Below are 26581 nucleotides of genomic sequence, written 5' to 3' on the forward strand. Positions count from 1 at the left end.
ATTTTGGGCAGTGTCTTTATTATTTTGCTTCTCCAATTTGCGCCGCCTCTCTTTTGGAGGCTGGAAATTGGGCTTTTCTTTTAGTTTTTTTGGGTTGGGGCTCGTCTTATATTTACTAAAATCATTTTTGAGATGGATTCACAAACGCTTATAGATGAGTTCTACAATATCGCTATGCCTCGATGGGATTTTCTTGCTAATATGAATCAAATTCGAGATTATGTACGTTGATACAATTTAGTTTTTCATTTGTCTTTTATCTACAGAGAAGGTAACTCTCCTGCTAATTGGTTAGCTTATTTGGCCAGGAATTCTATTAACGTTAGCTGTGGCACTTTACCCATGCCGCATCTTCTCACTCTTCTGAATGGTGATCTACTTGATTCTCCTTACCTTAGATGTTAATGCCTGGCTTTGCAATTGGTTTTTTGTTATGGGAAGGAATAGTGTTTTTTAACTATTCTTTCTATGACATTTTCTTTTCAATATTATTTTCGATTTGGCTGGACTTCCTAGGGGATGCATTCAATGTTTTACATTTATACCACCAACTCCTTATTTGGTTTTGGCTACTTTTCTGGAAGCACAATTGGATAAGGCTATTTAGATATGGTTTAGTTCTTCCTGGGGGATGTTTTCAATGTTTTACATTTATACCACCATTTATATATTTAGTTATTGGGTATGACTATGTTTCTGGAAGCAATTTTGTTTATGGCTGTGTGGATATGGCGTGGAGTTGGCTAAGGCTTTTTGGATTTCCTGGGGGATGCAGTCTTAGTTTTACATTTATACCACCATCTCCTTATTTAGTTTTGGTTATGTTTCTGGAAGCTTGTTTCTGGAAGAACAATTGGATAAGGCTATTTGGATATGACGTGGATTAGCTCTTCTTGGGGATGTTTCCTTCGTTTTACATTTTTACCATCATCTCTATATTTAGTGTTTTGGTTTTGTTTATGGAGTGTTTCTTATGAGTGGATTAGAATTTTTGCCCTATGTAATTTTTTTGTTAGTTCCACTATGACTGGCGAAAGCATTACTCATGACTAACTCTTATTTATGGGTTTTATGATTTTTCAGTTTGACCTCCTTCTGATCTTTGTTGCTATTTTATTGATGTTGTCGCGGCAATTTGTGAGGTTTTCTGGCTACAAGTCGTCATTTCTAAGGCGTTTATTGCAATGAAATCCAGACGGTATAATTTTTTCTTTTGCGCAGGAAATGATTGGTTGGAGCTACATGAAGCTTATCTATTTTGGGTCACTTGTTTTTTAGTTTTGATGTACCTTTTTGTTTTTCCTTACTTTTTTGCATTGGGTTGTACTGTGGATTTTGGAACCCCTAGGACTATAATGTATTTTTGTTTTTTAGCTGGGGATCCACTATCCCTCCCTTATTTTGTAACCTTTTTTAGTTTTAAGGCTTAGGTAGCCACGAGTTGCTCTTTTATTAAACACACACACACACACACACACACACACGCACATACATATATTAAATATAAGATCGAATTAATCTCATATCCTCAGTAGTTTAAATAATTGAGTCTAATACCTCAAGCAATGCATCCATCCTGAAGAATAGATATACTACTCACTGGTAAGACTCGATTAAATAAACTAAAAAATTTATGACATCCATTTGAGTATGCAAAAAAACATTTTTTTTATGTTGACGGACAAGTTTCCTTATTTAATATGAAAAAATTAAATAGGGTTTAAATTGAGTTGGATTCTTAAAGTTTTCTATAAGTGCAATCCCCTTTAGTTAATTACGTCTTAGATAACTGAAGTCACTTAAGAAAACTCTCGATTTAGATCAGAGAATATTGTTTTCAAGAAGACTCCCGTTAATTCAAAAGGAAGTTTTAAGTTTAGTCACATTTCAAAGGATTTATGGTTACCTTTGAAATAATTTATTTTAAATTTTTGAAAATGTTAATTAATTTATTAAAATGGTTTTGTTTTTTTTGCAAGTAAAGTAAAGTGCACAACTAAGCAGTTAAAACAGTTTGGAGCAAAATTAGATTGCAGAAAGTAAAATGAAAAAAATTAAATAATACTATAAAAGTGTACCTGTTATCTTCTTAGCATTCCCACTAGAAGATTCGCTTGTGCAACATGTATATAATTTTATAGAAAATTTAAAACAAGAATAGTTGAAGGTGTATATAACAAACCCTCAAACCATGACTCAATGAGTTCCGAAAGATCTTAGTGGATGATTTTATAGAACAAAATATAACAAGTGCAATTTGTCCTTCAAAATATCCAAGAGATTCCAAAGTGTTCGGGGAATAACCCTGAACAACCTTTAAAATCACTTGAAACCTTTCGAGTTCATTTTGAATTTATCATATTGTTCTATTAACCGTTCCAAGCTAGAAATTGAAATTATCCCATTACTCAATGAACCTTGACATTTTAATTATCTCAAAAATGAGACAAAACTAGATAGTCACATAGTATTTCATTTGATAGTTATATGAGTGGGTGCCCTAAAGAGCAAGTCCAATGTCATTAAGGATTTCAATGCCCAGAGTTAAAGTAAGGCCTAAAGTGTTTGAAAATATTCATTAATCAATTATTTCTATCTTTTCTAATCCCAACTAAGACAATTCTCACATATCAAACCTAATGCACTATTAGGCCCTCTCAATTTCAATTTTCAAATTTCAATTTTCAAAGATTTTCAAAGTAAATTTAAGATAATTAAATATTGAAATGAGACTTCCTTTCTCATTAATACTAGACTTAGTATCTAATCACCAATTGATGGGCTCTAAATGAGTGAGTTATTATTTTCATAGCTTAAGCCCATTACTTTTAGGACCATCCTATCGAATTATCTTCCAAATCATAACAACTATCAAAATTACAATGCAAAGCTTATCATGAAAAGGATGACAAATTCATTTCTACCTCTTAACCCATTATGTTTCAATCATCCAAAAAGTTTATTATGATCAATATTACCCATTTACCTTTTGATTGATCCTAAAATTTAATGAAGGCATTAAAATTCCAAAATGATCACTTTGTCACTAGGGCTTTGATACACCTAAAATATATAGAATTTTCATACACATTTTTATACCTATTTTTGAGATATTGTACTTTAATGAAAGGTATTTGTGTGTTTTTCTTTCAGATACAATCAAATGGATAAAAATTCTAAAAGGAGTGAAAAAGGGTTAAATTTGGAGTAATAATGATGAAGGTGCAAAAATCAATTGAGGCGAAAAAGCGCCCAGGACTAGCGCCTAAGCACCAATTATTCATAGAGAGTCGCGCCTAAGCACCAGGTACACCGCGCTTAAGTACTAAAAGTAGTTATTTGATGATTTATTGAATTTGAACGAAATTTTGAAGAGGTGTTTGAAGCAACCCTTAGTAAAAACGTGGGAAATAGTCCATGAACATGAAAATTCATTCAATTGGCTTTTGAAAAGAAGAAATTCTAGAAGATTCATTGAATGGAGACACATGTTGAAGAGACACCAAGACACCTTTTGGATTTTCATAAAAAAAGACTTGGATCATTAAAGGAAACCTCCAAGAGGCCAGCCATTAGACATCCATAACCACCATTCATCTTAGTAACCATCGCCGCCGCCGCCGCCGCCGCCATCTGCGGAGGACATATTAGGCTTTTGTTGTGATGTATCTGTGGGGTGAAGACATTTAGTAGAGAGGATTTGAGATAAGTGTTTATCTGTGTGATGACATTTGGTTTTAAGTTAGATTTTTTTTGTGTGCATGATTTCTACTTTTAAACTCATGTGTGGTTGTGTTTTCTCCATGAATTCTGAGTAGTTTTCTTTATCTTTTTTCTTAAAATGATAAGCGATTAAGTATTTAAAAGAATTTGTGTGAAGTATTAGACTTCAATGTTGGAAAAAGTTGTGATGATTTGAAACCTTGTACTTCATTTACTTCTTCATTTGACCAATAATGATATTAATACCTGTGTGAGAACATTTAAGATCCGAGATGGTATTTTTTCAGTCAACAAATGGTTAGAATCACATATTGATTTCAAGGATGATAATGTATGTCATAGGGTTGAGTGCAAATAAATACCAAAATAAACTTTTCAAGGGTGTAGAATTAGAGGACTTTAGAGTGACACAGTAAAACCCCCAATTTGATTTATAGTTTTAGGTTTTGATATGAGATGTTAGCTCTCAGGTGGAGAGAAAAATGGGAACTCTAGAGTGAGAGCTAGTATCTTTCCTATCTAACCGGTCTTCACGATTATTTAAACTATAGATCAACCAATGTTCTTTACAACATCTCTAGTAAGGGTAAAGAATATTAATGCTCCTATTTGGCACAACACATTTAGCATACTTCCACAACAGACATACTTCTTAGCATACTTCCACAACAGAATTTATATACTTATTACTAATTCATGCTAGGGAAAAAGATATTTTACTTATATTTCCTTCATCTTGCAAATATTTAGTTTAGTTAATTAGTTGTTTACTTTATTTTTATAAACCAAAAAGTACAAAAAGAATCAAATTTTCACTCTTATTATAACACCTTAAGTTTAAATAAAAATATTTTGCTAAGTAGATTTTTGTTATCTAAACTTTCTAGCTTTTTAAAGTGCATATTGCCAAGTTTCTCTGTGGGTTTGATATTCTGAGCTTAATTAAAAAGTCCTATATTACTTGATAACAATACATACACTTGTGTAATATCCCATATTTAAAAATTATAAATGTATTCTTCTTTGTTTCATAGTTGAAACTTCACCTAGCTTTTGCTTTGGATTAAGTTGTTGGCTTTGTTGTAAAGTAGGACTCACTATTAAGGAAATTAAGCATATAATCACATATATCGTATTTGACATATATATAGAAAGTCAAGATTAAGTTTTTGGCACCTTTGTCAGGGAAACTGAAATGAAGGAAAATTAAAAAAAAATTTAGAAAGCAAAATTTCTATTTTTACAAAGTCTTATTTAAACTTTAAGATTTAGTATAGGAATATTTTAGTGTATTAAGTTTTTGTTTGTGGGTTTTTATTTTTATTTTTATTTTACTTTATTTTTATGTGTTTTATAGTATTGTATGCATAGTTCAAGTTCCATAAGACTTGTGCCTTATGATTCTGAATTAGAAAAAAAACTATTATAAAAATTAAAAAATTACAAATTACTGAAGAATTTCAAGAAATGACAAATCAAAATAATCAAAATGTTGAAGAGTTTAGACCTTTAAAAGATTATGCAAACCCTACAGTGGATGAACTTCATGGTAGTATTCAAAAACCCACTGTAGTGGCTAATTCATTTGAGCTTAAACATGTGATTATCCAAATGATATCAAATAATCTGTTTGGGAGAGCACCAACTAAGGATTCAAATTTACATCTTGCCAATTTTTTGGAATTGTGTGCTACATTTAAATATGATGGTGTATCAGATGATGCTATAAGACTTAGATTAGTTCCTTTTTCACTGAGGGATAAAGCTAAGGTATGGTTACATTTGTTATCACCTAGATCTATCAGAACTTGGGATGATATAGCGTAGAAATTCCCTTTTAAATATTTTTCATTTTAAAAAACTGTAAAGCTTAGAAATGATATTACATCCTTTTGCTAGTTTGAAAGAGAATCTACTTATGAAGCATGAGAACGATTTAAAGAACTCTTAAGAAATTGTCCACACCTTGTCCACACCATTAAGAAATTGTCCACACCATGTTATACCATATTGGTTAAAAATCAAACTTTTTATAATTGATTAGTTAGATCTTTTAGATTTATTATCGATACCCTATTTGTGGTTCAATGATGTCAATACCATTTAATGACACTTATTTTTTAATTGAAGAGATGACTACAAATAATTTTCAATGGCCTTCTGAAAAAATAAATCTTAAGAAAGTAGTCAATTTTAATGAAACTTATATTTTTGTCATGTTAGCAAATCAAGTTGGTGTAATTTCAAGGAAATTATACCAATTTGGAATGAAATTTTCTCAACCAATTTTCATGATTGAAGAGAATTCATTAGGCTAAATGGTAGATTCTCAAGTATCATTAAAAACTTTGAATGACATAAATAACAAGCAGAATAACCCATGTTCAAATTATTATAACCCAGGTTGGAAGAACCATCCTAACTTTAATTGGAATAATACTTCGGGTGGTAATAATCAACAATGGGGGAAAAAAGGTAAACCCATTGAGAAACTGGAACAACCAAGGGAATAGTAATTATATACCTACTTACCCTCTATGTTTTAATAATAATCTACAATTTAAGGAGAAGAAGTTGTCTATAGAAGAAGTGGTGTTACAAATGGGAAATCAATTACAAAGTCAAGGAGCTACAATTAGAAATATTGAGAATTAGTTGGGACAAATAAAAAATTCATTAAATAATAGATCCCAATGAACACTTCCTAATAATACAAAAGAAAACCCAAAAGATCATAATAAAGAGCAAGTAAAAGCCGTTCAACTTAGAAGCAGAAGAGAATTGGAGGGTAGAGTTCAAAAAGAGATTGAACTAGAGAGAGAAGAGATTGAGGAACTAAAAGAGGACGTTCCAAAAGGTTTAGAGAGGCATATTTCTCCACTTAAAGTTGACTTGGAAAAACCATCACCTTCATTTCCTCAGAGGCTCCGACAAGAAAGTTGGATAAGAAATTTTCAAAATTTTTGGAAATTTTTAAGAAGCTTACTATTAATATTCCATTTGCTGAATCTCTAGAACAAATGCCAAGTTATGTGAAGTTCATGAAGGATATTCTTCATGAAGGTTCATGAAGGATATTCTTAATAGGAAAAGAAAGTTCAAAGATAATGAAATTGTTGCACTTAGTGAGTAGTGGAGTGCTATAATTCAGAAAAAGCTTAAAGTTCCTGGTAGCTTTACAATTCCATGTGCAATAGGAGACAGATTTTATGGAGACAGATTTTATAGGAAAACTTTATGTTATTTAGGTGCAAGCATCAACCTTATGTCATTATCAATATTTAAAACATTGGGATTATGAGAAATAACCCATATTACTGTAACTCTGCAGTTAGCAGATTATTTAATAACTATCCTAAAGGAGTTATAGAAGTTGTTATAGTGAAAGTGGATCAATTTATCTTTCCTTTTGATTTCATTGTACTAGATATGGAGGAAGATAAGGAGATACCTATCATTTTGGGGAGACCTTTCCTAGCCACAAGAAGAACAACGATAGATGTGCAGAAAGGAGAATTAACTATGCGCGTCAATGATCAAACAATTACTTTTAATATTTCTAAATCAATAAAATACCCTGCAAAAGGTAAAGATGATGAATGTTATAGAATGGTTGTGATAAGATATTTAAGTGAATGTCATTTCAAAACAACTTATGAAAAGAAATCTAAAATGAAAGAGTTGGAACACGAGCAAGAAGTGGAACTAGATCAATATGAAGATTTATACAAGGAAGATTTAAATTATGTTCGAGACAGTTTTGAAGTCTTGGACACGACATAAAAAGATAAATTGTCGTCCATCAATTAAAAAACCTCCTAAGCTTGAGTTGAAGTTACTTCCTGAACATTTGAAGTATGCCTTTTTAGGTAATTCCTCTACAGTACCTGTTATAATTTTCTTAAAATTAACTACATAAGAAGAAGAAAGTTTGATGAAAACTTTAAAGAGTTACAAGAAAGCCTTTGGATGAATAATTGTTGATATAAAAGGAATCGATCCTTCAATTTATATGCATAGAATTCATATGGAAGAGAACAACAAACCCAATGTTGATCCTCAAAGGAGATTAAATCCTATTATGAAAGAAGTTGTTAAGAAAGAAATTTTAAAGTGGTTAGATGCTGGAATTATCTACCCTATTTTAGATAGTGCATGGGTTAGTTCGAATCACTGTGTTCCTAAGAAAGGATAAATGATTGTAACTTTAAATGAACATGAGAAGTTACTACCAACACGACAATTCACAAAATGAAAAATATGCATTAATTATAGAAAATTAAATCTCACAACTAGGAAAGATCATTTTTCACTACCCTTTCTAGATCAAATGCTAGTAGACTAGCTGGGCATAAATACTTTTGTGTTCTGGATGGATATACTGGTTATCACCAAATATAAATAGCTCTTGAGGATCAAGAGAAAACAATTTTTACCAGTCCCTATGGTATATTTTCTTTTAGAAGAATGTCGTTTGGTTTATGTAATGTACGTACCTGCTACATTTCAAAGTCAAAGATGTATGATGGCTATTTTTTAAGATTTAATTGAGAAAGGGATTTAAGTTTTTATGGATGATTTTTCAATATTTGGAACTTCATTTGAATCATGTTTAGAACATTTATCAAAAGTTCTTAAGCGCTATAGAGAAACAAATTTAGTTATTAATTGGGAAAAATGTCAATTTATGGTAGCAAGAGGAATAATTTTGGGACATCAAATTTCAGAAAATGGTATGAAAGTAGACCCTGCAAAAATTCAAGTGATCGCTAATTTACCTTACCCATCAAATGTGAAGAAAATTATGAATTTTTTAGGACATGCTGGATTCTACAAGAGATATATTAAAGACTTTTCAAAAATTGCTAAGCCTCTATGTCATTCACTTGAAAAAGATGCAATTTTTAATTTTGATAAAGAGTGTTTAAAAGCTTTTGAATTATTAAAAGAAAATTTAGTCACTGCACCAATTATTATTTCACCAGATTGGAGAAAACCTTTTGAATTGATGTGTGATGCTAGTGATTATGCTATTGGAGCTGTTTTAGGATAAAAGCATGATAAGATTTTCAAGGTTATCTACTATGCTAGTAGAACTCTTAATGAAGCTCAAATTAATTATACCAAAACTGAGAAAGAGTTATTAGCAGTAGTATATGCTTTTGTTAAATTTATATCATACTTAATTGAAACTAAATGTATTGTGCACACAGATCATTCTTCTATTAAGTGTTTAATGAAAAAGAAGGATGCAAAACCAAGACTTATAAGATGAGTTTTTCTTTTGCAAGAATTTGACTTTGAGATAGTAGATAGAAAGGGAGCTGAGAATCAAATTGTTGATCATCTGTCCAGACTTGAGTTAGAAAAAACACTGAGTTTTGAAAAAGAAATTGATGAACACTTTCCAGATGAAAATTTGTTTAATGTTAATGAGTGGTGTGTTCCATGGTATGCATACATTGTGAAATTCATTGTTAGTGATATTATACCCTATGGAATGATGTACCAACAGAAGAAAAAATTTTTATTTGAAGCTAAGACTTATTTTTGGGATGACCCCTTTTTATATAAATAAGGAAAGGATCTTATTATTCGAAGATGTGTAATTCTAGAAGAAACTTATGAAATTATCCAAAAATGTCATAATTCTGACTTTGTGGGACATCTTGGTGTTGATAAAACAACATACAAAATTTTATAATATGGATTTTACTAGCCTATAATCTTTAGAGATGTTAACGTTTTCATCAAAACTTATGATCAATGTCCATATCCATGAGCAGGCAATATTTTTAGGAGAAATGAGATGACCCTTAACTATGTGTTAGAAGTTGAGATATTTGATATTTGAGGATTAGATTTCATGGGACCATGTGGGACCATTTATACCATCTTCATGGGACCATTTGTACCATCTATCAAAAATTTATATATATTGTTAGTAGTAGGTTATGTATCCAAATGACTAGAAGTTGTTGCTTTACCTCAATGTGATGCTCAAAGTGTTGCAAGTTTTTAACAACTAACATATTTTGCAGATTTAGGATGCCGAGAGTAATCATACTTGACAGGGGAAGTCATTTCAGAAATGTAATAATGGAGAAGTTATTAAAGAAATATCATATTAACCATAAAATTGCTACTACTTATCATTCTCAGGCAAGTGGTTTGGCTGAATTATCCAATCGTGAAATTAAAAGAATATTAGAAAAATATGTAAATCAAATCAAAATGGATTGGTCAGTCAAACTTGAATATGCTTTGTGGGCTTATAGACTGCATATATAACTCCTATAGGAATGTCCCCATACAGGCTTCTATTTGGGAAAGCGTGTCACTTACCAGTTGAACTTAAGCATAAAACATATTGGACTATTAAGGAATTTAATTACAATTTAAAGGATGCTGGTGAGAAAAGATTATTACAATTGAATGAGCTTGAATAGATAAGAAATGAATCTTATGATCTTATGAAAGTGCTAAGATTTATAATGAAAAGATGAAGATGTGGCATGATTGGAGGATTCTTACTAAAAATTTTCAGCCAGGGCTACAAGTTTTGCTTTATAATGCAAGCTTAAGATTGTTTCCAGGCAAACTTAAGTCCAGGTGGATGGACCCATTTGTTGTGATGAAAGTGTATCCCTTTGGAGCTGTGGATATTAAAAATCCTAAAACTGATAAAATATTCAAAGTTAATGGTCACAGGCTGAAATTCTATTTTTTAGGTGACCAACTTAGATTAAATGATTTTATGATGTTGGGTCAACCAGAATAAGCACAGGTTACATCAGGCTGACAAGATGCGCGGAAACTTGGGATTAAATTAATAATAAATATCTAATATAACCCAAACAATAATGTAACTTTAATGAAAATAATTTATCTTTAAAACCTCTTTTAAACTCTCAATTCTCTTTTACATATAATATAAGTATACATATCGTTCAAGTAATACAGGACTTTAATGGAGTCATAGATATCGATCTCACAGGGAAGCTGAAAATATATATAGGCTAGCTATTTATATTCTATTCTTAAATTAAAATAAAAAATAAAAACAAAGTAAATTACAAAGTTTGAAGTTAAACTACTCAAGTGAAATACTACTAAATATGCAGATGTACGACTACAATAGTTAAGTTAAACTAGATGCTAAACTTTTAAAAGTAAAATTACTGAAATAAAATAATGTTGACAAAAAGTTCAAGTAAGGGAAAACACCCTTCCCCTTTACAATAAAAATATGGCTTGTGAAGAAATTAAAATTATTTGAAAAATACATTTAAAAACTATTTTGTGCCAAATAGAAGCAATTATATTCTTTACCCTCTTCCGAGCGCTATAAAGAACATTAAATAATCCAGAGTTTGGTCCCTAATTTCATGGTTAGGCTGGGAGGATACCGACTATCTCTCCAGAGCTCCTACTACTCCCTCACCTGAAGGCTAACATACTCGCATTAGTTTCCAATCAACTGAACCAAATCGGGGATTCTAATCTGCCACCTTAAAATCTTCCAATTCTACATCCAACGAACTATATTTCTCTATTTATTTGTACCTAATCCCATTAATCCCATGGATGATTTACTCTCCCATGAAATTAAATGTGATTCTCCCTTTGTTGTAGAAATCATATCCTTTTTTTAGAACATATGTTTCTCAACACATTTTAACAATTCAATTGGCCAGATCGAAAAGTAAATGAAGATCGGAGTTCAAATCATCACAAATTATTGCATTTAAAATCGTAGAAAACAAAATCAACTCTTCATAAAACCATTTCTTCAAAGTAGGGAGAAAGATAAAGATGACTATTCAGAATTCATGAGAAGGATACAATAAAACATGGACTTCATATATAAAAAAATTTTATAAACAAAAAAAATAAAAAATACAACTTATCTTACAATCCTTCCCAAGCAAATCCCTAAAAGTTCTCTCCAAGCCTTTCTCTCTTTACAAACACTCTAAATTCTCTCTTAGAAGTGTAATGAAGAAGAAATCTCTCACCTTACCTTTCCTTTTACAACCCTAGAAGACAATCTCCAAGCCCTTGACTTTCTCTCTCTATCTCCCTCTTGGTTCTCACACCACCTCTCTTTTTTGCCTTTTTTTCTTTTTCCACCCCCTCTTAGAAGTTCTTCTCCAACTCTATTTTATTTTGGGCTGCCTCCTTTGGAAAGAGTTTCAATTTCCCTCCAAAATTTAAAAGTGCAACCTTTAAATTCAAATGACGTCCCTCGTTGATCCAAGAGTCAAATCCCTTCAAATTAGAACCTTTCAAAGTGTCTAGATGCATTGAAACACTTCATGCGGTGTTCAGAACAAGTGCCCCTTTGAAAATTTAAGCAAAATTTAACTCGAACCACCTTAATTTGAAAAATTTGCACCTGGCGCATCATGCACCAATGCTTTGGATTTTGGCACATCATGCGCCAAACCCCAAAATTGGCTCTTTTTGCTCCAAATTTTGTTCCTTTTGCCATTTTGCTCCAAATGCCTAAAAATGGTATACCTGCAAAAAAAACACAAAAATACCTTTCTTTAAAGTGCAATATCACCAAAAATATGCATAAAAAAGGGTACTTAAAATAATATATTATTTTTGTGTATTAGTTACGTCGGGCTGACAACATTAAACCAAGCGCCTGTGGGAGGCAACCCATATTTATCTGTGTTTGTTTTTATTGTAATGTTGTTGTGTGTGATTTATAAAATTTTGGTAGTATTTTGAATATATAATGATTTAGTGATTATTCTAAGACTTTAAAAGATGAATTAGACATGTTAGAATGCGTATTTTGACGTTAAGTTGACATGTGCTAATTGAGCATCGACACTTAAGCGTCAATATCCGACTCTTAAGCGATAGTAAAAAAAACATGTGAAAATTTTGGTTTTTAGAAGTTTTAAATGAGATTTAGTTGGCTCTAAGGTGGGAGACAGTCCTAGGAGTGCCTAGGAGTTATAGGAGGAGTTTAGAGCCTACAAATAGAAGGGTATGAAGAGAAGTCTCACCTCATATCCATTTAACTCTAAATTCTAAGTGAAAAAGTGAGAGTTTTGAAAAAAATGTCATCTTGGGAGAGTGATTTAAAGAAGGAGGAGGAAACGTGAAATAAGTTTTTTTAGTCAGAGTTCGTAGGAGTTATATAACAGTTTCCTCACTGTTAGTATCTAAGGGATAGTTGAAAAAATCACTAAAATTGAGGCTGACGTGGCTTCAATTGAAGAAAAAGTGATGGAGGTTAACACACATCTGGATCGTATGGGTTGACAGCTTAAGATGCAGATTAGCCATACCAGTTTTATAGAAAAAGCGGACAAGGCTATGTATTTGAAGAACAATTGGATTGAAGAAGATTCAACCAGAGTTATTAACCATCGTCCGTTCTTTCATATTTACATTCCAAATGTTGAAGGAGAGACTAATGATAGGCCAGGATTTGTTCCACCAACTGGAGAATGGAATTAAGTTCGTTGTTTAATGTTTGAGTGTTCAGTGTTTGTTTGTTAATGTTAAGTGTGTTAAGTATGTTCTTAATGTGATGATTGTCTAGTGATTGTGTTTAGGAATTTTCTCATCCGAGACCATTTGGATTGAGAATTTATATATTTAAAAATGTTTGTAATCATTCATAAATGAATATAAGTGTTTATTTGTGAGAAATTTTGTGTTATTTTGTGTTGAATTGAATTAGTTAAGATTGGTGAAACTTGAGTAAGAGGAGAATTGAAAGGGAAGAAAATATTTATTAAAGAGTTATGAGACTATGTAGGGTTGGTTGACTTAAGCTAGGAGTGCATTCACTTAAATTGAAAAAATAAAATTTTATGCACTGGCCCCTAAGTGCCAAGACCCTTCGCTTAAGTGCTGCATAAACCGAGAGACGGTTTTCTAAATCTTTTAAAGAGAAGATCACTTAAGAAAGAAATCTTTAAGGAAAAATACTTTTAAAAGATACTGTTAAACAAATAACAGAGATTGATTTTAAAAATAGTTTTCCTTAAAATTTTCTTTTAAAGGAAATCTCTTAAGTTTTAAAATAAGTTTGTTATGGAATTTCATTAGAAGAATAAGATGTTTATACCGAAAAACTTTAAAGATTAATTTTTAGAGAAATATTTTTTTCTTGAAAATTTTAAAGACATTTTATATAATATCTCCTTGACCTTTTTCAAAACTCTTAAAAATTATAAATTAAAAATTTTTTAGTTCATTTAATTAAAATATAAAATCTTTTCATGGTTTGATTTAATTTTGAATGTTTTATATTTTAGAGTACCTTTAATTAAACTTGAAAATAATTTATTTGATGAGAATATTTATATTTTAAAAATATTTTATTTTTAGCACATTTAATTTATTTATATAAAATATTTTTTCAATTTAAAATCACTGAAAATTATTTCTCGGACTCCCTCCCTTCTCACTTAACGCTTAAGGGTCTTAATTTTTTCATGTGTCGCTCATCCATCAATCAAAACCATTCACCATTATCCTATTTATTCACCATTAATCATAACATGTTTAATAAAAGGAGATTATAAAAAACAAGCAATCTCACATGCATAAAGGTAAGGAAAACATGCAATCATACGCTTTCATGCAATTCCATAATTCATCACAGATAATCCACTCACATACTTTACATTTACATTTACATTGTACGAAAGGGAAATAATATTACATAAAACAACATGACATGAATTATCCATAGGGCTTCTTTTAGGTTACATTTTTTTTTAGGAACCCCAGAGGCATTTTTATTGCTTAAAATAAAAAATAAAAAGAACAAAATTAGGTTATTAGGTCCCTCTAAAAAGACAAAAAAAATACAAACTCGCCCCTAGGGTCCCAACCACCAGGCATACAACACACTCAAAAAAATCCTCCAAAAGGTATCACCAAAAGAGTATAAAACCCTAAGTATGAAAAATTATGAAGGGAAATAGTGATCTGTAAGGAAATCCAACTATGACAAAATTGAGTATTCTAGCAAACATTGTAGGTATGTAAGAGCAGAAACCATCAGCAATGAAAAAAAGACTTCTGTGAATACAGGGCTCCATCCAGCAACCATAAACTTTTCCATTGGACTGACAACAAACAACTAAAGCTCCTTATACAACACATTTAAATTAAATTTGCAAAGAAGGACAAACAAGGCAATACATAGCAACAACATATGCACAGTTAGCCCAGTAATGATAGGATTCAAAGAGAGGCGGTAAGGGTTAACTCTAGACAGCAGCCAAACGAAGGGCATGAAAACATGGGCAATTAACTTAAAGGGACAACCATAATTATATACACTCCAAAAAATCCAGACTCATTGTGACTGTGTCATAGTTTGTTCTCCAAAAAGCTGTGTTGAAACTGAAAATGTTGCCACAAGGAAAAAAAAAATCAAAGCCAACAAAATAATAAAGACAGGCCAGTAAAATAAGACAGAGCATGCAAATTATCTCTATAACACTGTCAGACAATAACCTTCCAAACTTCATAACTGAAGATCATAGTGTAGGAAGCCACATCCCTACCTAGATTGTCTTCATACTTCTTTTAGGTTACTTAGATCTATATATATACATATTTAAAACACAACACACACACACACACACACACACAAATCAACTTATCTTTAGTTTTAATATAAATGGAATTCATATTTTAAATCAACTTATCTTTAGTTTTAATATAAATGGAATGGTAACATGCAACATTTGATTGAAACACATAAACAAAAAGAGAATATGAAGCTACAATAGTAAAGACCTATACATAAATTTCAGTTTTAGCATGAGTGGTACAAAGCATTTTCAATTTCATATGGAAACAATTAATTAACATATTAAATCAAAAACACTAAAAACCTTGTGAAATTCTATTGAAAATATGGATGAATATCTTATTTTTATATTTTGAGTAAACCAACATGATAATTTTATGGTAAAAACATCATTTATACATGGAATGATTCAATTTATAGAAAAGCCCCATGAAATTTGCATAGAACATGGGTAATTACACAAATTAACATCAAAATAATGTGATAGAAAGTAATAAAGAAAAAATATTATATTTACATATATGGAATATTTTGGTTTAGGCAAATGCATGGAGAATATTTATGGAATTTTGTATGAATACATATAGAAGTTTTACCTAAAGCCTTTAGAATGAGAATTGTTAAAAAAACCTTTAAAATTGATAAGAAACCTTATTAAATTAATGGAAAAATATTGTACCTTTCCTCTGAAATCAATTGATTAAGTTATTTATCTTAATTTCTCTTTGAATCCCTTCTTGAAGTTTATGGTTTGCCTTAAAATGATTATAAGAAAAAAATTTAGAAAAGGAAAGAGGAAGAGAAGAATTTTCTTGGGAAATGGAGAGGGGAGGAATTCCCTTGTTGTTGTGGCATGAATTGGAGGGACTTGGTGAGTTACAACTAGTTTAGCGGAGAGAATAGTGGGCAGTTTGAGTTTGTGGGGGAAAGGAGTGGTTGAGATGAAGAAAGGAGTTGATAATTTGAATTCAATGGCCAAGATTTAGTACAAATTGATGGATCCACAATATGACCACTTTAACAAATGGGAGAAGAGTGTGAGGATTGCTCATGTGTTAAAAAGGGGTGGCTTGATAAAAAATTAAGGTGGCTTGATAAAAAATTAAGTCAAAGGTGGAGATCAAATGACAAAGTTGTAATTTAGGCTAAATTTGGACAGTGAAAGCCACAAATTTCATAAATTGGCATAGAAAAATGAGAAAATTAAAATTAATATGCTAACTTAAGAGGACAAAATAAGGATTTCAACGGTCTAATTGATTTCAAATACGAAATTGTGTAGCCAAAGTTATGGCCATTTGAAGTTCAAAGTTGGTTGGATATGTCATTATGGTGGTTGGGAAGTTGACTTTGATCAAATTGATAAAGGAAAATTCAAGAAATATGATAACCCTATTATTTTTTTGCTAATTCAAGCTCAATAGAGAGATATGACTAGTCAAAGTGGGCCCCATGTAATCAAACTTGACAAAAAAAAATTTGTATTGGACTTTATTTGCTTAAATGATGTATTGTAATATTTTAAACAATTTTTATTGAAGATTATAGTAAATTTGAAGTTTTTTTGAAGAGGTTTTGGTCAAATTATCTTTTTTCTCTCTCCTAGTTATCATTTGTTTAAAAAGTGCCCAAATGTGGTGAAAATTTAACACAAAAGGAATTATTTCAAAGATATTGATGATATAAACACAACGGTGAAGTCCATTTTAAGAAATAATTACTCGTTGAAAAATTTTAATGTAAGACCATTTTTATGCATATGAACCATAAGTGCACAGCTTTACATAAAATTATTTCAATTGATTATCAGATTGGTTTGCATGGCGTTTTATAGTGATAATAAGATTCATGCAACTTTTAAAATGAAGTTTTTATTTTTACAACAACCTCAGGAGAGAAATTAATAATCCAAGCTTTATTCAAGATTGAGCTCAAGTGAAGTCAACCCAAGCTTTACTAAAGAGAAGAAGGGTTGACTAAAAATGCGGTCAACAAGGGAAAAGAGAGTATGACCAGTGGAAATTGTGGGTGTTTCTTGGAGTGCCCATAAGACTGGTAAAATTACTTCAACCCAATTGTTCTTAGCTCCTTCCAATTTCTTTTTGAGTAAATTCATGATGAATTTGTTAGCCACTTGGACCTGGCCTTTAATTTTTGGATAGAGCACATAGATGAATTTTAAGCATATTCGTTAGCTATTGTAAAACTCTTTTGTCTTATAGCTAATAATTTTTTTCATTATTGATGATGATAACTATCAGTATATCATACCTATAGATGATGCAAGTCCATATAAAATTACAAATAACATCGCTTGTAATTTTGGCTAAGGGTTTGACCTGAATTCCTTTGGAGAAATAGTTAATATTGATGTAGTCTATTTTATTTGTTCTTTTCCTAAGAGAAGAGGCTCTAGATGGTTCATTCCCCAGACCACGAAAGTCCAACAATTTTTTATAGGTTACAATTTATGTGATGGTTGAAGTCGCATGGGAAAAATTTTGGCAATGCTTGTATTTCTTAGATAATTCTTCAACATCTTTCTGAACTGTGAGACAATAGTAGCCCCATATGAAAATTATTAGCTTTTGCCCTTTTGTGATGGACTTCCTGTAGGTTCCCAATTTTCTCTTTTTTCTGATGCACTCGAAAAAGGTAAAAGTGACAGATCTTTTAAAATCTCTCAATTGACGATCAAATATTGCACAACTATGATCCTGAACTTACAACGATACTTAGTATATGTCAGAAATATGTTTAAAGACAAATATTGCACTATGGTATCGATGTAACTATTGGGCTACCATGTCTATACATTTACAACTTTGTCTTCTTCAATTTTTATCAATCTAAAGTGAGAGACCATTTACCGAAGGCTTCTCATCAATAAGGTAGTTAGGTCAGTAGATTAGTTGTCTTCTTGCAAGATAAATTCAATTTGGAAATGCTCAAGCTTGCTTCTCCTTATTTTAGCCTTTATCAAGTATTTGGTCATCACCATATTCCTAACATGTTGGTCTAATTTACTAATAACTGAGAGTGTAATTTGACTAGGAGATGGGTTACTCAAATCACTAGTACAAACCTTAGGTCATCAACTAGTGCCTCATACTCCGCTTGATCATTTGTGGCTGTGAAGATAAGCTGGATTGAGTGACTCAAAATATATCCAAAATGGATGTGCAAAAACATGCACAATCCCTTTTGTATGTAGCCTAAAGCTCAATCTATTTAAAGTATCCAAAGCATATTCATTTATGTGTTGATTTCTTTCTAATGATCTTTCAAAAAAATCAGCTATGAAGTTGGCAAAAACATGATATTTTATTGATGTTATAGGTATGTAGATCATATGAAATTCACTAAATTCTACTACTCACTTGAATAGTCTTCCTCAATGGTTGGGTTTGAATAACATATAATTCACAGGATGATTAATAATAACAAGCATTGTGTGAGCTTAAAAATAAGCAAGTAATTTTCTCATTGATACAATGACTGTCAGAGTGAGTTTATCTGTTATCTTGTACTTTTATTAAACTCCCTGAGTATTTTTATCACATAAAAGATATGAAATTATTTTTCAACCTCTTCACGAATAAATACCAGATTCATGGTTTTTTTAGCAACTCTTGGGTACGTGGACTACTCTTCTTCTAGCATGGGACTTTGGAGTAGAGGAAGTAATGGTAATAAGCTATTTAGTTGTATGAAGAGCTGATAACATTCCTTAGTGCAAGCAAAGCAGCTAGATTTTTGGTTGATTTGAAAAAGGGAGAACAACAGTTCCTAAATTTTGAGATGAATCTATTGAATCTTGCATTATGTCTAGTCAAAACTTACACTCCTTTGAGGTTTTGCGGTGGCATATCCAATATGATTGGGATCTTTTTGGGATTTGGCTTTATTCCTTTGGACATAAGCAAGCATCTAAGGAATTTTCTAGAGCAAGGTCCAGAGGTGCAATTCAACGGATGGAGCTTACGGTTGAAATGCCTTAGAACTACAAAAAGATTTTTTGAGGTCTTGTATGTGCTGCTACAGTGATTTAATTTTAATGAGAAGATCAATGATAAAGGTTTTCACATTCCTTTCTTTTTTTATTTATAAAAATTACATCAATTAACCTTTGATAGGTTGCTCCAGCATTCTTTAAGCGAAAGGGCATTACAATATAATAAATAGTTCCATCTTTAGTGATGAAGGCAGTTTTTTTTCTACACCAACAGAGTTAATCATTATCTGATGATACCTAGAGAAGACATCTAGAGAAATCATGTCCAAATGCCCTACTATTAAATCAATCCACGTATCAATATTCAAAGCTATATGGTTGTCATTTGGGCAAGTTGTGTTTGGATTGATAAAGTCAACACACATCCTCAATTTATCAATTACTTTCTTCATAATTACCATATTGACAAGCAAATTAGGGTACTGCAAGTCCCATATGAAGTTAGCATTTAGTAACTTTACCACTTTATGTTAAATAGGTTGGGCCAGGATGCTCGTGGTAACTCGTATTTTTTTGCTCGAGGGGCTTAGATCCTTGTTTGTTGTATATTTGATTCTAGAAGATGTGATATCAACACTGAACATTTCATTGAGTGTCCATGTGAATATGTCTCAATGAAATCTCAAGATAACAATAAGCTAGTGTTTCTGCTATGTGCCGAAATTGACACTAATTAGAAAATTTCTCCCGGTTTCTTCTTCAGAAACATGCACATATTATGGGACTTCAGTAGCTGCAAAACCATTATCATTATTGTTATCGATCAAAGGGAGATCTTTCGATAATTTTTTTCACAACTTGTAAATAATAAGTTCGAGACTTGAGTAGGTTTCCCCAAATTGTGTTGATTTGGCCTCTTATCGGGAATTTGGCGAAGACATGGTAAGTGGACACAATAACCTTGAAAGCATTCAACATTATTTTTTCGAAGAAGGCATTGTACATTTAGCCAGCAACAACGATAGTGACATTTAATGTCTTCTATATTGACGTTTTTCTTCCCCCTTCCCCCCACATTACTATGAGGGCTTTCACTCCACAGGTTTCCTTTTTCTATTCGGAGAATCCGAAGAGTAACTTGGAGGTAGGGACAAGCTGGTCAGCCGTTATGCTCATTTTCTCAAAATTTCCTTTGAACAAGACTTTAATAAAGCTTTTGGTGTTAATTAGGATGCCTCAAATTTGGTAAGCCTCAATGATGGCAGTGACTACAATGACATCATGGAAAGGAATTCTCCCAATTAGTAGATTACCTTATGAAAAAATGAGAGGTGGTTGGATTAGTGTAATGTGGTTGGCTAAAGTGGTTGGATAAACTTCTCCTGCCCATATAATTTTTAAATTAAACATTTGTGAGGTCTGAGGTCCATCTTATCCCCCTGAAAGATAGCTAGTAAAATGCCTGTAACGTGAACCAGCCTTACAGGAGCAAGTTCTTTGCTAGTATCTTCAGTAGGCACTTTACTTTGCCGTTGGGTGCGAGCTCAGGGACTACAAATTATTTTAGTTTCCTTACCTTGATCAATTCTTTGATCAGGTTATGAGGACATTGACATTCTTCACTGTATTTGTTATGATCTCGATGATATGTGTGGTATCAATTGGGATCACTAGAGTGAGTCCTCGCCTTCATGGACAAAGGCTTCTTAATGAAATTTTTTTTCGATGGCCTCCACGATTTTGACCATAAAAAAACTTAAGCGGTGTGACTTCAGTAAAAGGATGTCTATGTAACTCTTCGCCTCTTTCATGCCTTCTTCTGACCATCCTTTCATTACTGTTGCTTCTTTCGTAATGAAAAAAAATTGGTCAAGAAAATTTCAGGGCTTTTGCTTCCCGAAATAACTCTTTGCATTCTGGCAGCCATTATGAGGCTAGTTTTAGAACTTCTCCCTAAGTTCCCACGATCGGAAGGAACCGAAGTGAGAGTTGCGCTCTTTCGTACATATGTGAAAATTTGTGAGCTCCAAGAGAGGAGCAAAATTTTTTGGCTTATGTAAGCTAAGAATTTACCAAAATGATCCCTCACAGAGGACTTGAGCTAGAGCAACAAAGGCGATGATAGGCTCCGGATCATGTACTTCCATTAACTTTGATTGGAAGCGATTAATGAAGCTTCGAGTGCATTTTTTTAGGAGCTTTTCGGATCTTCATAAGAGCTTGACAGTTTTTTTTTTTGTAGCTTTGCACGCTAGAGAATTGAGCTAGGAACAGATATTTGAACTCTTTGAAAGAAGTGATCACCCATACTAGCAAGTGATTGAACCAACATAAAGCTGATTATGTCATCATAAAGAATAAATGACACTTTAACGTATCATTTAATCTGAGTAAGCATATTGCTTACTCGAATGAAGCTAGGTGGTTGGTAGGATCAGATCTTTCCTTGTAAAATTCTAGGGAGAAATCGTAAACTTCCTAGATGTCTTGGCTTTTGATTATTTTCTTAAAAATGTGTTTTCTATCAATCTCCATTCTTATATTTTTCTCATGGCTTCTTCATCTAAATGTTCATGAGTAAATCTTCTCCTTCTTTTTTTCTTCCTTCTCCAGTCGGCACTGCAACAAGCTCTCCTTCTTTAAGATAGCCAGAAGCATTCCTTTCTACTCATTATCCAAGCATCGGCTAAGAGCCCTTCTTAGTCCAACTCTCAGCAAGTTCTGCATAGGGTGCTCTTGTCGTGGTGGATCTTGTCAGCGAGCCATAGATTTTGGCGATCTAGTGTACGTTCTGGGCTCAATTAAAGAACAAGATCTTGAAGCTTCTATCGCATCATGCACGGCTTTGAAAATTTCATCCCTTAATTAGTTAATCTATTATATAGTGAATCATCTAGTGTAATCCATCGTCCTTCTTCCTCTCTACTTATCTAAATAAAATTTATGCTAATATCCGAGTATGAACTTAATGCTCACCGTACATTTTGGAATGTTGAATCCTTGTAGGAAGTAAGTCCCATATCATTTGTGAGTACATACAATCGAGTGAAGATCTTGCTTTTGTAGAGGAAAGATAGAAGAGAGAGATGGGTGTAAGGCCTGTAAGAGATACATGAGATTATCTATTGAGTTCGAGCCTCTGATAAGCCGAAATATCAGGCTAGTCAGAGTTTTTTCAGGCTACAAAGTTTAATTAGACAAAGAGATAAAAAGAGTAGAAAATGAGCTGCCCTCTTTCTTAGCTTGAATTTTATTTTATACAAAGAGTAAAAAGTAAAAAAATAAATTTACTATTGTACAACTTCAATTCATCGTGTCTTGATGAAAAACACCGTGATGTGAAAGTCGAACAAAGCATTTAAATATGGATGATCTGTGTTCTTGCTGGCAATGATGATCATCTGTATTTCTCTAGGCAGGCTATGTTATCTCTGATGGGTGAAAGAGATGGGTTCAATCACTTCGACATGCGAGCACAGTTCAGCCATTTTGACAAGTGGGCTCATTAATATATATAAAAAATTCTATAAAATTATAATTGCTATAATTGTGTGCACACAGAGGATTAAATACAATTTTTTTTCTCTTTTTTTCATAGACATTTTTCATCAACCAATTTTTTGTCCCGTTATTCAGGCTGATATTTAGAAAACGACGGTCCTTCTCCTTTGAATCAGGTCGACTTTCGTCCGAAATCGCTATATCATCCATGTGAGACATTTCGTCGAACACGTGGCTGGCTTGCTTTCAACGGACGAGGCATTTCCTTTACAGTTGCATAACAAAAATGAAGAACGCGACCAGCGATCAATTCTGGAGTGCGAATGCCGAACGTGATATATTTAGTCATTGATTTTTTTCTTCTTCGCCCCCTTTAACCCTTCAACTAGCTCTCGCCTCTCTTTGTTTCTCTCCTTCCATCCGAATTTTCTTTCTAAGATTTAAAAGTGATGTATCGAACGACAAGCACGACGAGGGTCTCTGATGAGTATTACATGAGCGCCGGGCAAGTTGCATGTCTGAGATCGGCTGCGGGGCTTGATCATCTTCCGATGTACGGTCCCCAGATGGAGATTGCGAAGAAGGAGGCGGCGCATTTGAGGTTCGCGGAGAACATGGTGCACCTCATCCCTGTCGTTATCATCATCTGCGCCACGGTTCTTTGGATGTTCTCCAACCCTAGTACGTTTTTTCTCTTTTTTTATGACTCTTTGGCTTTTAACAATCAAGAAATCAGGATTTCAAAATCTCTTTCGATCCTTGTTTTGAGGATTCATTAGTTGAGATTGTTTCTCCGAGTTGATGAGTATGTATTCAGTATTGATCGAAGGGGTTTTGAATCATATTCATCTTGATAGAAAAACAATAAACAAATAAAAAAAAATAATACTGAAAAAGAAGAAGAATCAAATGAAACATTTATGTAATTCCTGAATCAAAAGAATCAAATGAAACATTTATGTAATTCCTGAATCAAAAGAATCAAATGAAACATTTATGTAATTCCTGAATCAAAAGAATCAAATGAAACATTTATGTAATTCCTGAATCAAGAAGCTATGTGCGTTTGATTGATTTCATTATTAAGAGTTTAAGAAATTTCAGAGCAAGCTACTTTGCCGTTTAAGTATTGAATTAATAATCCTGGAAACATTTGATTTTCTTTTTCTTTTGTTTTGTTGTAGACATTGAGATGATGAGTAGAGATGATTCCATCCTTGCCAGAATCAAGAACTTGACCATTGATGGTTATAACAATTGGAACAACACAGCCGTGACAGTTGGGATTGAAGATTTGGATCCAATAGATGGGATTGCCACAGAGGATTCTGGAAGAAATATAGACAACAAAAATCAATATAAATAGTTCATTAGGTTATTTTACAGGTCCTGTTTCCCAACTGTTCGTGTCTGTGAAAAGAAATGTGTTCTAAGGAACTTTTTTTATGATCGATACATCTACCTTTCTTCAATTTGTAAGGCTCTCGTTGGGCTGTGATTTTCTATTTATTGCATCTGTTTGTAAAAGCAGATAAAAAATTATTCATTTTTATTGTAGATAATGGATTATTTGTTCAATTTTTGTTTAAAAGAACTGTGTTTGTAGAGCAAGAAAGAACCAATTTTTAGGGAATGTAGAAACTATTTCCACATGCAATTGATGCAAAACATAATGGTTTTTAATAAAGTAGTGGACCATCCAATATTCCATCCATATGTTCAGAAAACGTGGCTTGCCTTTCAGTTCCAAGCTACGGATGGATGGGATATTTGTAAATTTTTAATTTTTTATATTTACATGATTAAATATTTTGTCCAATAACCTATAGCAATAATGATTATGCATAAATAGCTTTCCAAGTATTATTAATTTCTTAGAAATTGAAACCTCGTACTTTCTATATGTTCAGACTGCCAGTGGAATTGTAGTGGCTATAACTATTTTTCTTGTTGTGATACAAAGAAAAAATTTGGGCATTTACATAATACCACCAAATTCCTATAAATGTATGTATTGAACGTATGAATTTTATTTTTTGCATTTTTAACATCAAACTCTTTCATATGACATCAAAATTAACACTATTTAAGTTAAAAGCAAATGTGAAATTCACCTTTTTCATGTAGAGGTAAAGTGCTATAAATATAAAAATTGAAGTTTAAATGTTACATTTGTAAATACAAAGGACTGGGTGGCATGTACGTAAATCTAAGCAAAAAAAATGAAAAAAAAATTTGGGACTTGTAGGGTTTCCAATAGGTTTCTCATGTTATGGTGGGTGCTATCGAGTCATGGGTGACCCAATAAGGATGGGCCATGGATGAGCCTGGGCTTAGGCTAAGCCCTTCATGACATTTCTCTTCAATTAATTAATTAATAAATTGATTAAGTGAGATGCACAAGAAAATAATCCCATAGTTGTGGTTATTTATGTGGCCATAGGAATGACCATGTGGACTTATTTGGATATTGCCCTATGATCAACGTGTTAATCATATGGTCAATGTGTTGACCATATAGTCCTGGGGTAACCATATAGTCATGTGTTGACCATATGGTGGTTAGGTAGGCCACATGGTCAGGTGTCATCCAATTGGGGTATGATCGTTAATTTTGTCTGTTCTTGGCCCAAAGTAGGGTTTGTCGTCAGTGATTTGACCAGTCTGGGGTGCCACAAAATTTTGGATTCAAAAAGGGCCACTGGGATTTTGATCTGATTTTTAGGGTTTCGAGGCCACTAGTGAAACCAGGGATCAATGTTGATAGATCCCCCCACACCCCCCACCCTCCCCAAAAGGATTTAGCGGTTGGTGGTTACCCTTGAGGCTAACAAGCAAGTTCCTAGGGTCTATGAGGAGATTCCTAGGTTTTTTTATGGATTTAAGTGACCTAGGGCATGTCTTACCCGTAAAGGTCAATTTGGGTTTCCATACCTGGTCAGAACTCTGCTTCAGTCAACCAATAGGTTGAGGGCTTGAAGTTTTTTCTGAAGGGTCCCAAAATGTACAATCCTAGTTTATGACCATTGGTGAGGTAAGTAGAGTGAATACTCACAAATGTGAGGTCAACACTAGTCTAGCATAAGTAGACTGAATAGACTGAATCCTCACAAAACTGAGATGGTAGCTGAATAGAAAATCAACCACAAGTTGAGTGAATCCTCACAAAAGTGAGGGCAACATAAGTAGAGATAATCCTCACAAAAGGATTTGAACAATGGGCGACCGAAGATGACAAATAGAAAATCAACCACAACAACCACAACAAAATCTACCATGTATATAAATAACTTCTCACCTTCTCTCTAAGTGACTGGAAGGATGAGGGTTCCCAAAGCTTCTTTCATTTCTTTAGAAATAGAATGTCTTAGGCAGGGAAAAAATATAAGATTTGCTCAAACCCTTCTTGTAAAAAACTTATTTGAAGATAATATTCTTTGAGCTCCCCATGACAATTAGTATGCTTCAAATATGGTAGTTTTTGATTAGAGCGGTGACAATGACAACATTGTATAAGGATTGCCCTTCAGTGGTAACTCTATGTCGGTAAATGAGATGGGTGGATGTGAGTAACAGTGTGATATCACGGTGGTTGCACATAATTCACCCCTGTCGATAGTTCGTTATGTTCTAAGAATGATGTGATCACCCCTGTCGGTAGTTTGTTAAACAACCTAAGAGTCGAGTCTCTTGGTGTGGTGAAGAAGAGTCAGCACTTCAGTGCATTGTTGATATTGAACAGACACATAGTCAACTTGAATGAGGTAATGTGATCAGTGTCGGCGCTATTTTTGGTTGGGGGAGTTGCCCGTAAGAAACTG

The 26581-nt window shown here is 32.7% G+C and overlaps 1 protein-coding gene across 2 annotated transcripts; it reads left to right on the forward strand.

Moving 5' to 3' along the window:
* The first annotated feature begins 841 nt into the window (after nucleotides 1-841).
* On the forward strand, nucleotides 842-24308 carry LOC110037725. Of its 2 annotated transcripts, XM_020742435.1 has the most exons (4): nucleotides 842-1198; nucleotides 17197-17359; nucleotides 22937-23441; nucleotides 23945-24308. In XM_020742435.1, the coding sequence occupies exons 3-4, from the start codon at nucleotides 23210-23212 to the stop codon at nucleotides 24124-24126; spliced, it is 414 nt and encodes a 137-aa protein (XP_020598094.1). In that variant the 5' UTR covers nucleotides 842-1198; nucleotides 17197-17359; nucleotides 22937-23209; the 3' UTR covers nucleotides 24127-24308. The 2 variants fall into 2 exon arrangements, with proteins under 2 accessions (XP_020598094.1, XP_020598092.1); XM_020742433.1 differs by lacking the exon at nucleotides 17197-17359.
* The last annotated feature ends 2273 nt before the right edge of the window (nucleotides 24309-26581 follow it).

Source organism: Phalaenopsis equestris, unplaced genomic scaffold, assembly GCF_001263595.1.
Source record: "Phalaenopsis equestris unplaced genomic scaffold, ASM126359v1 Scaffold224087, whole genome shotgun sequence".
NCBI classification, from domain to species: Eukaryota; Viridiplantae; Streptophyta; class Magnoliopsida; order Asparagales; family Orchidaceae; genus Phalaenopsis; species Phalaenopsis equestris.